The sequence below is a fragment of the Acanthochromis polyacanthus genome, chromosome 2, assembly GCF_021347895.1.
Source record: "Acanthochromis polyacanthus isolate Apoly-LR-REF ecotype Palm Island chromosome 2, KAUST_Apoly_ChrSc, whole genome shotgun sequence".
Classification (NCBI taxonomy): domain Eukaryota; kingdom Metazoa; phylum Chordata; class Actinopteri; family Pomacentridae; genus Acanthochromis; species Acanthochromis polyacanthus.
In genome coordinates this window covers 35,075,938-35,092,456 of record NC_067114.1, presented here as the reverse complement: position 1 = coordinate 35,092,456, position 16,519 = coordinate 35,075,938, and the positions used below count along the sequence as shown (strand labels likewise).

The 16,519-nt window shown below is 39.4% G+C and overlaps 1 protein-coding gene across 1 annotated transcript in view; it reads left to right on the top strand.

Moving 5' to 3' along the window:
- LOC110964935 (multiple C2 and transmembrane domain-containing protein 2-like) overlaps positions 1–6,383 on the top strand; it is a 47,322-nt gene extending 40,939 nt beyond the window's left edge. The window contains exons 18-20 of the mRNA XM_051960455.1: positions 2,890–3,003; positions 4,547–4,585; positions 6,298–6,383. Coding sequence (XP_051816415.1) covers positions 2,890–3,003; positions 4,547–4,585; positions 6,298–6,375 — 231 coding nt within the window. The 3' untranslated portion in view covers positions 6,376–6,383. The remainder of the gene's footprint in view (positions 1–2,889; positions 3,004–4,546; positions 4,586–6,297) is intronic.
- Positions 6,384–16,519: the final 10,136 nt, after the last annotated feature.

Sequence of the window (16,519 nt, the reverse complement as noted above, 5' to 3'; positions counted from 1 at the left end):
CACATAAGCTACTGGGCTTCTAGAATTAACAATGTAGAACTTTAAAATGCGTGTGTGCTGAAATGTTTAAAGATGAAATAATGTTTTCTTCTCATGCTACTGAGAAACTGGAAGTAGTGGTGTGCTGTAAGCATGCTGATCGAACGTGTTTGTAATAGCGTTTCAGATTCAGTAGGGAGCTCACCAAGCATTTGAAGTGGGGTCTGCAATTCAGGAGAAAGACTTCTCATATTTAGATAGTTAGCACATTTAGATGTCCTTCCCTCCACCTCTCCTTCTTTCCCAACCCCTCTCCCCTCTTTTTCTTCTTCTCCTTTGCAAGAGCACCACCATGCACATACATAAATGTGCACATAAAACGCTTAAATAGTACTGTCTGAATTGGTCTGAGCTACTTTGTGTCCTATTTATGGAGCCAAGGCAGTAGATTTATTTTCAGCGCACGCAGAGAAACGGCAGCTTTTTAGCAAGTCTGACAAACATGTGCAATCGGATTAGAATTGTTGACTTTACCTTTATTTACTATGTTATACAATACTGTGCATTTCACAACCGTTTAAAACCCGAATATAGTTTAAAAAAATCAACAAAATAAAAAGTAAATGAGCAAATTCAGGCCACTTGTGCAGAGGTGATGGGGTTTTCAATATCCTTTCATTTTTGTAAGTTTTTAGGGAAATGTTTACACATTGAACAAATATATAAAACAACTAATTGCTCGTTTTCAGGGTTGGTTGCTTCTGTGGCCCCAAAACAGTTTATATAAAACTAATAATTACAAAATAATTGTATTTTTTATTAAGAGTAATTTATTAATAAATGATTTAGATAAAATTGGATTCAAAAGATTTGAATTGCCTGTCCATCCCAATGTTCAGCCATGTTCATTTGCAATGATAGTCTGTCTCTGGGACGATTCAGATTCAGTCTCCAAATCACTCTCTTTATTAGTGCTGGCATCACATTCTGCTTACTGCATAGAAGACCTGTGTTTACTGGAGGTATTTTCAAAAAGAAAATTAGGTACTTTCTAGGCTGAGTGTTTTCAATGTAAATTAACCCTAACTAAGGCTGATTTAGGGAAAGTTTTGGGTGTTTTCAGACAGCTAGTATGATTAGATTTACTATCTAAATGTTTAAATTAAAATCAAGATTTAAAGTATATGATGGAGAATCGCCACATGGGACACCATCAGTAGCGTCACTGTCAATCAAGAAAGACAGCGCGAATATGTAAAACATTGACATGACGATTTCTTATAAATTTTTGCCTTCATTGGATGGAAAGAAGGTGAGAAATGTACCCAGTGTCTGAGGATGGAAATGAACCCACACCAATGTGGTAAAGATTCAGCCTTGGGACACAGTGAGCGTGCTCTACCAGATGAGCTATCAGGTGCCCACTATTGTGTGTGAGTATTTGCGGAATAACTCACATTCTTCCTTTTTACAACTGAAAATATGAATTCATAACGAACAAAGAGCACTATTTCTGGATAGACACAGGGATTTTGCTGCTCCATCCTGACTGGGTCTGGAATGACCGCACGCCTGTGGTAGCTAATGTTAGTTTATCAATAGTGTAAAATTTGGGGTAAATGTTATGGTCGAGTGACTTTATGACTTTTCTCCAATTGTGCTACTGTTATACTTCCTTATTACAGTTATCATCCCGTAATTGTTACTTTTGACCATACTAGGTGTGCTGTTCACTCACGTTCTCACTTTAAAACAATGAATGGTGTGAATAAAGTGATTTCCGTGCCAGACACACCCTCCCCCTGAACATGAATCCTGCTGCTTTCTGCAAATGTGCTACCTTCCAGTTCAGTAGCTCTCCCAGCATTAGGTAGCCTTTCTTTCTTTCTTTCTTTTGTTCTTTCTTTCTTTTTTTTTAAATTTTCTGTGATCTGGATTATATTCCCAGAGCCCCTTTTTGCTGTCGAAGACTGTGTAATGCCTCTCAAGCTGAAATGGGCTGTAATTATCACAGTCTTTACGGGCTGAGTATACATTTCCACCAAAGCGTGACTTTGCTTCCCTCCACCCCCACCCCCCAATCCCAGCTCTCCCAGTCATTAAAGTCCAGCAAGGAATTGGTTTCATCTCCTCTCCCAGGCCCTGTTTAACACAGACAAGAGCGTGCTTGGCTTTTTGCACATTAAAGCTGGCGGGGGTGGGAGGGGGTGCGGGGGTGGGAGGGGGTGGGGGGTGGGGGGGTCTGATCTGCCATCTTTTATGTCAGTTGGTGCCTCAGAGGAGAGTGATGTCTTTACCAGATGTTCACTTCTATTTTTATTAGCATATAAAAACCTATAAACCCTTCCCACTGCCTTTTGGCTCACTGCCGTTTTGGCCGCCGTTGCCTCTCTGACAGGATTATTTTCTAGTTCCATTTAGCCGTTTAATTGAGACATCACAGGCCATATTTCTTGATCCTAATATCCTTTTTACCTGAGCCACGCACAGGTGGAATGTTCATCCTAAGTGCCATTACTGACTTTCATGACATACTGGCTCACAGCCTCCCTGCAGCTGCAGTGAATTGATCTGCTTTAATGTCCACAAGATGAGAGAGATAGAGCTACTACTGTACTTATGTGATTAATGAACGTACAGGCAGGGGGTGGAGGAAGACTCAGTCCAGCTGAGTGGAGTGGTCAGCATGGTTAGAATATGTAGAATAACTCTACAAAGCATGCAGGGCTTTGATAGCAGTAGGGTTGCCTTCTTGTGCTTGTGTAATCCAATCAACCTTTAGCTAACAGGGATTCAGGAGCGATTGAAAATGTCTTTAAATGTCACTTGATGAAGGGCAGTTTGTTTGTCCTGCCACCCTCCTTCTGCTTGACCTTACTAATATTTGGCCTCTGCACCCTCTGTCTGCAGATATTTGTGGTAACCGTGTGGTACTGGGAATTTTACATGCTGCCCTTCTTCCTGGTTCTGCTCATCTCATGGAACTACCTCCAGATCCGCTCTGGGCATGTCAGTCAGGATGTGGTGAGTCCAGAGCAGCTTCATCAGCCTGAATGACCGGCTGGTTCCGGTTCGTATGTGTGTGTGTGTGTGCGTGTGTGTGTGTGTGTGTGTGTGTGTGTGTGTGTGTGTGTGTGTGTGTGTGTGGTAAAAAAGCCACCTAAATCACGTTTTGTTCCCAAAATTAAAAGCTGGTATGTTTCCATAGCAACCAGTTGCACATGGCAACATGATGCATAATAATAAAAATAAGCCAAGCCGGCATAAGCATAGAAAACTCACTGAATAGACTAATGTAACAGGCCATAATAGCCTCAGCTAATTTACAGTGCTTGTCCTTTACTAACACATCTTTTTTTTCTCATTCCGCTTCTATTTCTTTCCCGAGTCCCGCCGCTGCTTCAGTGTAATTGGTCTGTTCTTGTTGTGACTGGTCAGCACTGTACTCCAGGGAAAAAAGTCACAATTCACAGTGCGGTTTTCCCCCCAGTTTAATCACTCTTAGTTTTACTAAAAATTGTGTTTTTTGCCCAATGTGGAATGGCACCTGTGTTAAATCAATGCAGCAGTAGTAGCTCAACACAGAATATAGTCTACAACAGAATATATGCACCAAGCACTGTTCAGACGACGATGCTAATTAGTGATGAAAATGTCATTATTACGTGAAATTATTTAGTTTAGATTAATAAACTCAGTAAATTGTGAAAAACAGCCAACATGACAAATTGTTTATGTTTTAGCACTCCATAAAGCAAATGTTAAACATACAGTGATATAATACAAGTTAAATATTTAATTGTTAAAATAACTGGAAGTGCACGACAAATCATTTTATATTTGCATATGCAACATATGTTGGATTTCAGGAGATATTTCTATTCATTTTTATTTTTGTATTTATATGTTCAGCTTTGGATTAGCTAAAACCCCAAAGACATGGTTTAACATCACTATAAGTATTCATTAAAAAGTATGCAACAGTTAAAGTCAGGAGAAGAGTCTTAAGTAAACTTAATAAGCTTTTGACTTGGAAGTCCCCCTCACTTCAAACCAAATGAAAAAAATATGAAATAAAACTCTCATGTGAAATGACGTAAACATTTGAAAAGAGAAATAGTTTGGCACAATCACATGCTCATTTTAATTAAAAAATGTGTTCAGTGCCTTTAATTTTGTTGATACTCTGCTCGTACCATGTCACAATGAAGTTTTAAATCTATAGTCACTTGCTTTTTTAAAAAGACCTATTAGTATTATTTTTTATAGCAGCAGCAGCAAAAAGAAGTCCTGAGCCCTAAAAGACTAAGAAGCAGGGATAGAGAGATCTTGACTGTAGCTGTTTTAAAAAATTTTGATATATTAGTGTGAGCTTGGGGAAAAAGCCAGCGTGGTCTGTCGGTCAGATGTACTGCAGTGCAACGTGTTTCGGGACGCTAATCTTAGGGTCACTGCTGAGCCACTGGAGTTAATACAAGGTTCCAGTGTCACACTGAGGCCAAGTTTATTACGTCTGATCTTGGAATCCCTAGAATCTCACCTCTCCATTGAATGTTTTTTCTTCCAGGACAGCATGGATTTGGCAGATGAGGAGGACGATGAGAAGGTACGTACCTGTGCCTGCTGTTTTTGTTCTTCACGGCTCACTTCTGTATGCTGATGAATAAAAAAGAATTTAGCTCTATTTTTCATGTTGACAAAGGCATCTCTCTCTGATCTGTGGGTCTGTGCTGCTAAGCTCTTTATTCAGTACACAATCTTCTGATGCATTTTGATTCCTGCCAGCCGCTAGTTGTATTTTTTGTAAACTTACCAAAAGACATTTGGGCTTAATGAAGACCTCACCAACCTGTTTCCACTTGTCAGGACACATTCATATGCTAATAGAGAGGCGGGGCTGCATTTGGAAAGTCCCTGAGCTTAACACGCCATATAATACCATCAATATGGAACTAATGACAGCACTTAGACATGCTCTTTCAGAGCTCATTTGGAAAGTTTATTTTGAAAGTATTAAAATGCTTTTAGGCAGTGAAATATTTCTTCAGAATGGCAGCAGTTTATTGTAGATGTCTTGCAGAGCCTAATGAGGAATGGGTTCACATACTGGTTCCAGTGGGAATGTGACCCTAGAATGGCTGAAGCGGTTTAGTGCCCTGCCTGATATTTGACTGAGGTGAAACTAGATTTCCCTTATATGTGGTTTTGGAGACCCAGCCACTGCATCTGGAATATCCTTTGTGAAAAGCCCCCCAAAAACCACTGCTGCCCCCCCACCCTCCACACAGACTGCAGCTCCTCTCTTTAGACCCATAACCCTCCTTTTAGTCTTCCATGTATTTTGATGTGGACAATGGCGGCTGTCTGAAGTCATCCTCCACTGCAGCGAGCTTCAGAGAGTCTCCTCTGTTTACTTTAAATCCTCCCTCCTGGGATCTGCACTAGCCTGGGAACTGTTCTTCATCTCTTCCATATGCAATGTCCAGTCCCATTCTGAAGACTTTCACTTCCAATTTTTTTAAATTTATTTTTTATTTGCATTTGCTGTTACATTCGCCTTTTGCAAGACGGTCTGAGTAGGACTGAATGAACCTTGGAGTGTTTCACTTGCTGGTATTGATCAAACCTGTGGCTCTTGGGAATGTTGCAGCCAAAGCTCAGCAGGTGCAGTTAGTTTATATTTGAGCTGACAAAATATCCCTGAATTTTTCTTTTTAAATACTTTAAAGTGGCCCAAATTCACTTAACCTGTGTAATAATAGAGAAAATAAAATCCTCTCTGTCTACTAGAGCTTCACGGTTTAAAAAAAAAAAAAAATTATCACTTTTAGAAGAGAGAGCAAAAAACACTGACAATATAATCGTATGTTTACTATTATTAGCAATATTTACACTTGGCACAATAAAATATGACCTTAACTAAAACTGTATCCTCATCTATTGAAATCAAACTCTGACTTGTTTGGTACTAAAGAGTAATTAATGAGCTGCCATGTCTGTTTGTAGCAGGTATCACAGCAACAATCATTTCAGCCTGCACAAACTTTATATTAGAACCTTGAACACAGTTCTTCCTTTTTACGAGCACATTCATTGAAATACTCATACAGCTCGTTTATATGAAACCTTTCATTAGCTTCTAACTCACCTCTCTAAATATGCTCTGCTGAAAATTCAATTTCCTCAGATTAAAACACAGAACGATATGAGCCAATCGTCAGAAATGAAAAGTCATGACACCTTTACGGTTTAGTCATCACCACTATGTTGACTTTGGCCATTTTCCAAGTGTCTTTCTCTAATGTTTGCTTGCTGTAGGAGTCGGAGAGGAGAGGGCTGATCGAGAAATTCCACGGGTCCAAGAAACCTCATCACCCTTCAAAACTTGCTGGATGAGATTGCGTTTTGGGAGAAGGATTAAAAAGTAAGCAGTAAGATCCATTGTAAATTACAGTTGGCTGCTATTGAATATTTACTCTCCATTCAAGTAGAGGGATTGCACATGTTGTGATCACAGTATGAAATGGGTGGTAATTATGTCATTCTTCTCGAATTGTAAAATGTCCCAAAAATTATTTTAAACTGTTCCTCCTGTAATCATCCAGTAGAAATGAAAGTCGTTTAATTTTAATATCCCGTAACACTGTCTTTTATGTGCTGTCAGTTATCAATAAATTAAATTTGAACAAAAAAAAAGCATTACTTGATGCGACTGATGTTCTGTTTGTAATTTATCAGACATTCAACTGGTCGGTGCCATTCCCTCGTCCGGCCTGGCTTTCTGATTCTTTGTCATCGCAGCCCGTCCTCACAATACTTCATCCTGTACGCTACATCGTTTTAATATGGGGTGAGTCTCACTCGTGTTCATCATGTCTGTTTGCCTCCATTTTAGCTCAGAAGCTGATCATCCCCCTAAATCCTGTCCTTTAGTCACTGTCATAGAAAAAACATTCCGTATTTTTAAATATTCATATTTTTCTATTATCTGTCAGATTTACATGGCCCCAGGAGTGTTTGCTCCCAGTGTTTCCTGGCTTCATCATTTAACATTTGCGGCCTGTAATGTTGGTGAAGTTTAAAATCAGGCGTATCCTATTATTAAAAGTCTTACTGGATAAAATAAATTGGCTGAATAAGTAGAATGTAAAATGTGGCGAGTCTTCCAGCCTAAGAGTGAAAGTAAAACAAGAAAAAGGCACGCACTGGGCTGCTCAGAGCAATATTTCTTGGACAGCATGAGTCTCCCCTGCAAGCACTTGTTTGTGTGGAAACAAAGAGCACAGCCACAAGAGACTAGTTGTTAATGATATGTTGGTGTGGAATTTCTGTTTTAGGTATCAATAAATTCACCAAGAAGTTACGGAAACCCATACAGCATTGACAACAATGAAGTGCTGATTTCCTGTCGAGGGTGCCTTCAGATGTGCAGAAGGTAAGCTCTGCTGGATCAGCCGGCCAGGAAGCCCAAAATCCCAGAGCCTGCTAGCTTTGCATCTTACTACAACAACTCCCAGGCATTCTTCATTCTTGTCTGTATAATTAGCTTCATCTGTATAATTATGCAGCCCTGTATAATTTTTTATTGTGTTTTGGTCGTGATACATCCCTGGTGGAGGTCTGCTGCTTAGCAGCTTTGCAACGCAGGCTGTTCCCAGGCTGAGACAGGAGACGCTGCTGCCGGGGGTCTCCTGTTCTTGAGGGTTTTTGAGGTGCAGTGATGGTTTACAATAAAAACATTCAGTCTGATTCAGTGGTTATCTTGTACAAGGAGCTGATAAAAATCTTCTCTTTTTTTTTTTTTTTACATAGTGCACTATTCACAATAATTCGTCTTTCTTATTCATACTGACCTCGCTTCTTCGTTTCCTCTGACTCTCCCTTTTGTCACTTGTTTTGCGTCTCCTCTCCTCACCCTCTCTGTCTCTCTAAGCTGTTTGACCCCATTTGTCTCCTCCCTTTGCTTCTTCGATGCCCTTGGGCCGCTGGGTTGAGTAACGGCGACTCTCCGCTCCACTGTTGTAGTGTATGAGTGATGACTGGCTATCCCAATCAATGGTGGTAGTGATGGTACTTCATTCCATCCTTCCTCATTAAAATGTTTGCATTGCATTTTCTGCATGTTTTGTAGTAAGAACCGATAGCTGTTTTACTCTGTTAGACTGTGGAGATATCCTTTATTCTCATGTTGCTCACTCTGCATTAAAAACAATCACTGAGCTTTTCATTTCATTCCAGCACATAAACATCATCACTGTGAAACAGCAGACTGCTCACAAGCAATAAGAAATGAGCTACATCATATAATCTTTCTTATGCACTTCTATTCTGCTGTAGTATATCAAAGTATTTGCCCCAAGGTCAAGTTGCAACCATTAATTCAATAATCACTTATTGTCAACTATTAAATTAATCATCAACTACCTTGATAATTGATTTTCAGTTGAGGCCATTTTGTCAAAAAGAAAGTCAAAATTCTCCTTAAATGTGAATATTTTCTTTTTCCTTTCCTTCTTTATGACAGTAAACTGAACATTTAAGGATGTCATTGACATATTTTTTGTACCATTTCTGACATTTTACAGACCAGACCACTGATCAATTATTAAAGAACATATTCAAACAGATTAGTCAGCAATGAAGATGAACATGAATTTCAGGAGTGTTGCCTCTCATTGCTTGTCCCTTTTTAAATACAACGAATTGCTAAGAATGTTAAGCTGTCTGTTTAAAGGTGTCTGTGTTTGTCTCTGGTGCTTTTGTTTTGTCCACCTATGTTAAAATGAGCAGAATAAAGGTATTGTATATTCTGATTTCTTTCAGGTTCAGTACAGTGAGCTGAGAGGCAGCAAAAAGAAGAAAGTCTCATAGAACATACCTTCAAAGAAAGACAGTGTGTTTACTGGACCTGCTGTTTGTGGGCTTCCTACCTAAAAACACTTTCCAGAGGATGGAGGACCTGCCGGAGCTCCGCACAGTCTTGCTTTGTGTCAGAATCGCGGCATTCAGCAAGCATGAATCTTAATACACCTGCTCATGTCGACCAGCACCTGTACATCTTTCAACCAAAGAAGTCCTTACTGAGGGATCTACAGTGATTACTTTAGCACATATAGAACTGTCTGTCTGTGTCTGGAGCATTTTGTAACATTAATCCAAAGATTGTAAGTGTATAAATCAATGTACAGTTAACTCTTTAAAATGATCAATCAGAAGCTGCTTTGTTTTATATTCTTGACCACAGGTTGTGTCCTTCTGAAACCAACCGAAATCTAGTTTTGTATAATGCTGAATGTATGCTTGGTATGTATCATGCATGTGTATATTTTTACATGACATATATGAAAACTTTAACTTGAAAATGGATTTTTCTCTATTTTAAAAAATATATAATTGCTAATATTGCTATAGCTGAAAGATGATGTAATTGTTTCTTAAAACAGTATGCGTTGTTATAAGGCATTTTTAAGTGCAAGATCTTCGCAATTTTAAATACTAATGGTCATTTCAGGTAGCAATTTTCTAAATTGAGTCCTGTTCATATATAGTAATATATCAAAAGTTAACAGATGATATGCCTCATAATTACTTTTAGATATTCACCTTTAACATGGATAAAGAACAATGCACATACAATGATGACTATTTTAATGTTGACAATACGGACTTTGTACATGTAAAGATGAGTGCCTGCATGCAGTTTTTAGATTGCTTTCATTCATCCTGCGTAGAGGATACACTGTATTTTACTCTTCTACTGTAAGATGGGACCTCCCCTACAGTCTTCATTTTATTTATTGTCTACAATCACTGATGAAGATTTAGTGTCCTTCATTTCTAACAGCAATAAATGTGCTCTTTAACCCTGCGTAGCATTTTTTTGTCTGCCTTACTGTCTCATCTCCGTCTCTTTGAATCCTCCTGCACACAGTATTCATCCTCTCCCTGCTCCCATGCTGCAGGATTGTGGGCGTCTTAGCAGCACTGTTTCTGAGCCCCTCTCTTCATTAGGCTTTCATGAAGTGAAGCGAGGCTGTGCGAGACCTCACCGGCACCCGGGCTCCCCGCTGTGCTGATGGCCCTTGGGCGTCGCCACTAGCAGGAGGACCTCAGCGACCTCCTCTCAGCTGCTGTGACGAGATGCCTGCAGCCAGCATCCTATCAAGCACAGCAGCCAGACAAACCTCTGGTACCGGGCTGCACACTGCTCAGGAGGAGGATTTTTAAAAACCAGCCACGAGCAACAACAGCCGCACTAATTTAGGGATTGGAAAACTGGAATGGTTAAGATGTTGCTGTTCAGAGTAATACCCTGGGATTTGTGGCTTTTTAAGTCAGAGTGTGTGTGGGCAGTAGCTTTTTAAATGCGAAATGAGTAAAAGAAGAAAACTGCACTGATGAAATACAATCAAGTGTTGTACAAATGTATTTGATGACCTGATTGCATACTTAGATATTAGAATTATGAGTGTAATTGATGTGTTTAACACCAAACAGTTTGATAAATTCTTTAAGTAACATTCCCTGTAGAGAAATAACTACTCAGTGCAGTAGATATATAATATCCAACAATATATGCAGTAATTTGATTATTTGTCCAATTGTCTGAAGAACAATGCGTGATGAATGTGGCAGACAATGACCTGTATATCTCTTCATCTAGTTATAATGTTGACTTAGGTATTCAATATTAATAACCTGCTGTCAAGGACACCGAAAGGACATCTCAATTTGACACTTATAGGCTCAGCATGAATATGTATAGGCAGCGAGACACTTCAAAATTACCAAGTAAAATCATGGTTCACATGTGGGGACTAATGTGATGTGGCACATGCATTATGATGAGCCACAAAAACAGTGGCCGATGGGTCTCAAAAGACTTGTTATAACTCAATATAGGACTAGAGAACATTCAGCTGTGTCTGAGTGTGTGTGCACAGAGGGGCGCTGCTCGAGAAGCTCTGTAGAGCCGGTGAATGTCCATTATAATGCTTTAATTAACTTAATAATAACTACATTCAGCGTGGACTGTGTGTGGAGAGGGGCTGGTGGGATCTGATGGGCTACACAGGGTTTAAATGGTTTCTAACATTCAAACATTGAAAGCAAGAAAATTGCAGAACAGCCGGAAGGTTTTCTTAAGGTTTTTGGGGCAAATGATTTCCGAAGTTGGACAAAGCACCTCTTCAACAAGTTTTAAGAAATTTTTAGACAGGTCAGGAAATACACAGTGCAGGTATGGTTGATGTGACCTGGTGTGTTTCCCATTAATACTGGGGACATAGACTGTATATGAGAGATGGATGTAGCCTCCAGGGCTGAAATGTGAGGTCAGGTGGAAGAGCTTTAAACCTACTTTCTTTCTCACAGTCAGCAGTGAGAAACTCCTCTGGTTGCAAAATGAAGCTCGATTCTATTAACATCTATGAGAAAATGAATCTACTTCTCACTTGATCTGTTGCCTCAGTAAACATTTTCCTAACAGGTTTATGGTCTCATTCGCTAGTTTCAAGTCATCTTCAATACAGGATGATGTTCATTGTGTAAATGAGGGTCCCATTTACAAGAAAATAGATAATAACGTAATAACAGCCAGTAACGTAACAACTTGCCAATAATGTAATATGTTATTACGTTCTTGGATGGTTATTACTGTAATGGCCTACTATTAAAAAATCCTTTCAGAAATCCGCTAAAAATATAATAACTGCAGCCAATCATGTAATTATACATACCGGTAAATCAAACTGCATTTCTTGGAAATAAAGATTTTTCGCAGTTTTTGTGCAGTTTGCACATCAAAAATAGTGGATGGCATAGTCATCATATTCATTCATCAAGGATACGTCCCATGAAGCTCTTGCTCTCCTTAATCGTGGCTGCAAGAGTCAATTACAAGAATATTGTTTTCTTTGTGCTTACATATGTAAATTCATAATTCCATGGCAGTGTCTCTGTTGGATGCTGCATCCAACAGAGACACTGAGTCAATTGAATGTACCGCATTTCATTAAAACTTTTTTCAAACATTTCTCAAGGAAAAATCGATTCAGTCCTCATTTAAAACTGTATTTAAATAACTGGACTGGCTCTATGATGGCACTTACTCCAACAAACTGAAGAGTATTATGTACATATTGAACTAAGCAGAAAACATCAACATAAAAATGACATTACTTCTTCCAGTAAATGTCCTTAACTTTGTTGTGCCCAAAAGCTAGATTCCTGAGAAGAAGGCTTTCATCCATTGGCTGTCCTCGTCAAATAACTGTTTCATGTGTAAACTTAGACCACTGTTGGTCCAGCAGCCTTGTAGAGCTTCATAATACTAATGAAAGAGCCATCTTCTTTGTCCACTTCTAGGCTCTCTGCAAGTGCTTCTCTTATATATAAGAGAAGAAATTACATTTTAACTATCAGTTAATTTAAGTTACAATTACATTTTCAAAAGATTTTTTTAATGGTAGGCCACTGACATAATAACCAACTAATAAAGTAACATCTTATTAAAATGTTTGACTTTCTCAGCTCAACAACTTTATGATATCATCGAGAAGTTATTACGTTGTTGGCATTGTTATATTAAATTAGCCAAAATTGTAACTTTGTTGACAGGTTTTACTGTATTGGCTGTTATGGATTGCTACACTGGTCACCACTATATAGGTGTGTGGATACCCTCAAATACTCAATTGGAGCCAAAGCTCACTTCTTATGTCAAATGTTAAACTTGAGGCTTCAAAACAGTGGACTACAAACCAAGTGATTACATGTGTCTTTTATATTAAGTCCATAGTTGTAGCTTTGGGTCACTTTTTCCCTGAATCTCAGGGACACAGAGATGAAGAGTGCAATCACATATTATCTGTCTTCACTGGCTAGAAGCAGCATGCTTCTAATTTAATGCAGATGTTATTATTCAAATGCCAAGCGTTCGGTGTACACAACTTCCCATGTGACAATTGCTCAACCTGATTGAAAATAAAAAAGATAAAAACACTTCAAAAGTTTAGGGATTTTGTCAGAGAATAAATTATTTAAAAAGTATTTCCTCACAGATTTCAGTTCTAACATATGTGCACAGCTTTACAACTACATGTTGGATTCAGTGCAACAGCACCATTGGTGACTCTACTGTTTTCCAGTTCTGTTGTTACAGAGCAAACTGTGGGTGTCATTACACTGCCATTTTTGATATTACAGATTTTTCCTATAGATTTCTCTTCAGGATTCTTCATAGTGCCGAGTCTCTTCATTTTAACATCCCTGATTATCTGAGTACAGTCTGAAGCCACTCAACCCTGTCTCACTAAATTACATTGAATTTTCTAGTTTCCCAGGGTGACAAGTCCTCCCAGCCACATCGGTTGGCTGAAAAGGAGCAGCAGTCAGAAACACACTAGTGATATGTAACAAGCAACAACATAATTAAGCATAATTTTTTGTTCCTCAAAACATAATTGAACACACAGCTTAGTTGGATAGATATTTTTGAGAGATGGGGGTGAAAGCACTGGTAGCTGCTTAGCTTAGCATATAGGCAGAGACGGCTAGCTTAACTGTACCCATAGTTCACAAAGTCAAGGTTTAAAATTCTTGGACTTCTTGTTACCACTGAAGTACTCGGCCCAGTCAAGAAATAGACCTTTAAATAATGAATGGTAAGTTTCAGGATTGAGTTATTTAAGTTGCTACGTTCAGGCAAAGCTAGCCCAGCTGTTTACACTTGTTTCCAGTGCTGATGCTAAACCAGGCTAATGTCTCCTCATGATTAGACACTAAAGTACTCATTGAGAAGACAGCAAATGTTTCCTAAAATGGCTAACTCTTCCTTTAAAAGATGGCTCTGTAGAGTTCTCATTTTGTAAACTAAGCCCTTGTGCTGTCTACAGTTTTGCAGATGCGGCTAATGTTTCAGTTATTCTGTCATTTATCATAGTAAGTCCTGTTGAAAATGTTTGATTTATCAGAGTTCTTTTATCTGCACTCGGCAGTCACCGGTTGTGTGCAGTAATGAGCTTGATTTTGACCATGTGGACACCTCACGTCCCCCCACCTCCCCCTATAGTTTGAACAGTCCTTCAGGGAGTGTGGGTGCAGATAAATCACAAGCGCAGCCTGTTCTAGCGGTGCTGCTGCCCAGAGGCTGCAGGGCGACAGTGTTGTCCCGGAGCAGGCCAGCATCAAAGCCCTGCATCCAGAAGAGCCCCAGGCTATGAACAGCACTGATTGACAGTGGAGATGCAAAAGATTTCATGAGACCAACATAGTGATGTTAGACTGGCCTTTTGTCTGTGTTTGCTTTTGATTTTTTGCAGGAGACATCAGCTGAATATTCGAGATTTTCATCCCTGAAATGTTACCACAGAATGTCAGGTCTAAAAGATACACAGTACGTACTGACTCACATAGTAAAGGTCTGTATAAAACAGCAGACCTCATACTGCCCTCCCGAAACAACCGGAACGATTAGAGGTAGTTTTGTTCTTCACTGTCGTATTTAAATCTGAAGTGTTTATTTTTGTCTGTTGCTTTTGCTCTTGGCAACAGGCAAGATTCATTGATCTTCAGGATGTGCGCAATGTACCTATTCTTTTGTGTCATTATTTAAAGCAATTGTATTAAAACTAGGGCTGGCCCGAATAGTGGTTTCTGGTCTCCGGATATTCGGGCCCCACGGGGAGGTGGGGGGGTGAAGGATGTCGCAGAGACGGCCCGAATATTCGGATCCATTCATCTGGTCTCCTGGACTAGAGGAGACCCGCCTGAGTATTCGGATCACATTCGTCTGGTCTCCCGGACGCAAATTTTGCACACTGCCTTTGTTTTGTCTTCAGTTAAACTGAAGAATTCCCAAAAATTGGAGGTCTTCGGCATCTTGTCTTGTGTTTATGCAACGAAGTGAAGTGTGACGTCAGAGTCGGCAGCCACCCGGCCATTCAGGTAGTGGTAACAAACACTAATGGATGAGCCGAGATGAGCCGTACACGGCCAGATGAGCCAAAGTGGGCCAAAGGCGAAGGGAAGAGACGAACTCCGAATATTCTTATTTTCGTCTGGGGGGAGGAGGGGGTGATCACAGAGACATATGTGTATATGTCATAGACATATGTGTATATGCTTATGTGATCACACGACGGGATGAGCCGATGTGGGCCAAAGGCGGAGGGAAGGCAGTAACGCCGAATATTTGTTCCGACCGGGGGAGGGGGGCGAATATTCGGATACCAAAATTAATATCCGGATACTGCCACAGCGAACAAATATTCGGATATTCGGGATGTTCGGGTCCAGCCCTAATGAAAACAAGTCTGTGTGAGAAGAATTACACTTATATTAGAATGATTATACTTATGTTGATTTGAGGTTATCATTGAGTGACTATGAAGAAATGAGGACTACCATCAGCATTCTAAGCTAAGAACAAAGCTGACTTGTTCCTATAGTGAGCTGACTCGCTCTTATGATAAGATCATGCAAGTAACACATGTTCTGTCTTTGTACTGCTCTGATATCTTATGACTGACGTATGATGACTCCTCTGTATCGTATGATTGTGTGAGAAGGAAATAAAAGGACAAGGAGAGAGGCAGGCTCTCCAGAGCTTGTGAGTCTGTAGCGATGCATACTGCAGAGCTGTAGTCTCTATCTCTCTCCTTGTGCGCAAGTAAAAGACCGGAGCTCGTGAGTGCTGTCCTTTCTTCCTGAGCTGTTTGTGTATTCTTCAGGTTTGAACCTAACAGTCTGCATTAGAAAATTTTATTTATCCATAAACATAAACTTGTGAAAAAATTGTTGGCAGTGATATCAGGATTTATATTGTTTCATTTGAAATATTAAGGATAGCAAAAATATATATATTTTATGGTTACTGTTGACAAACCCAACAGAAACAGCAGAACATTGTGTTTTGCATGTCCCTAGTTTGTAACTCTGCTGTAAATGCATTTATTTCTGTTATTTTTTAACAAATTGCTTTCAAACTGTAAATTACAATAAATTTGATTTGATTTGGGACATTTCTAGCTGTAGACACACAGCTTTCTCTCTTGTAGTCCTGATGTTTCCTACCCAAGAATAACTACCATTTATCATGTTCCAAATGTTCCAAATGTGTTCAGTTGATTATAATAGATTGGAAATTATTTCATTATTTCTGATGTAAAGATGTATCCAGTGTTTGAGTATGTTTTGTGTCACTGAACTGTCAGTTTTTAGGTTATCATTTTTATTCGTCCATTATTTTTTAGCAGTTTATTTTATTATTACTCTGCCAAGGAGCACGGCATAGTTATGTGACGATCAGTGTTGGTTGTCTGTTCGCAACATTTCTCAAAAATACAATATTGTATTTAGACGAAATTTTCAGGGAAGATCAGAAATGACACAATGAACACCTCATTAGGATATGGCAGCGATGCGGCTTATAGTCTGAATCTACGGATTTGTTAAACATTCCTGTATTGATGCGAGATAGCGGCATGGCACAATTGTAACTATGACAACACGTGAACACTATGTCAGCTGCCTGCTGACG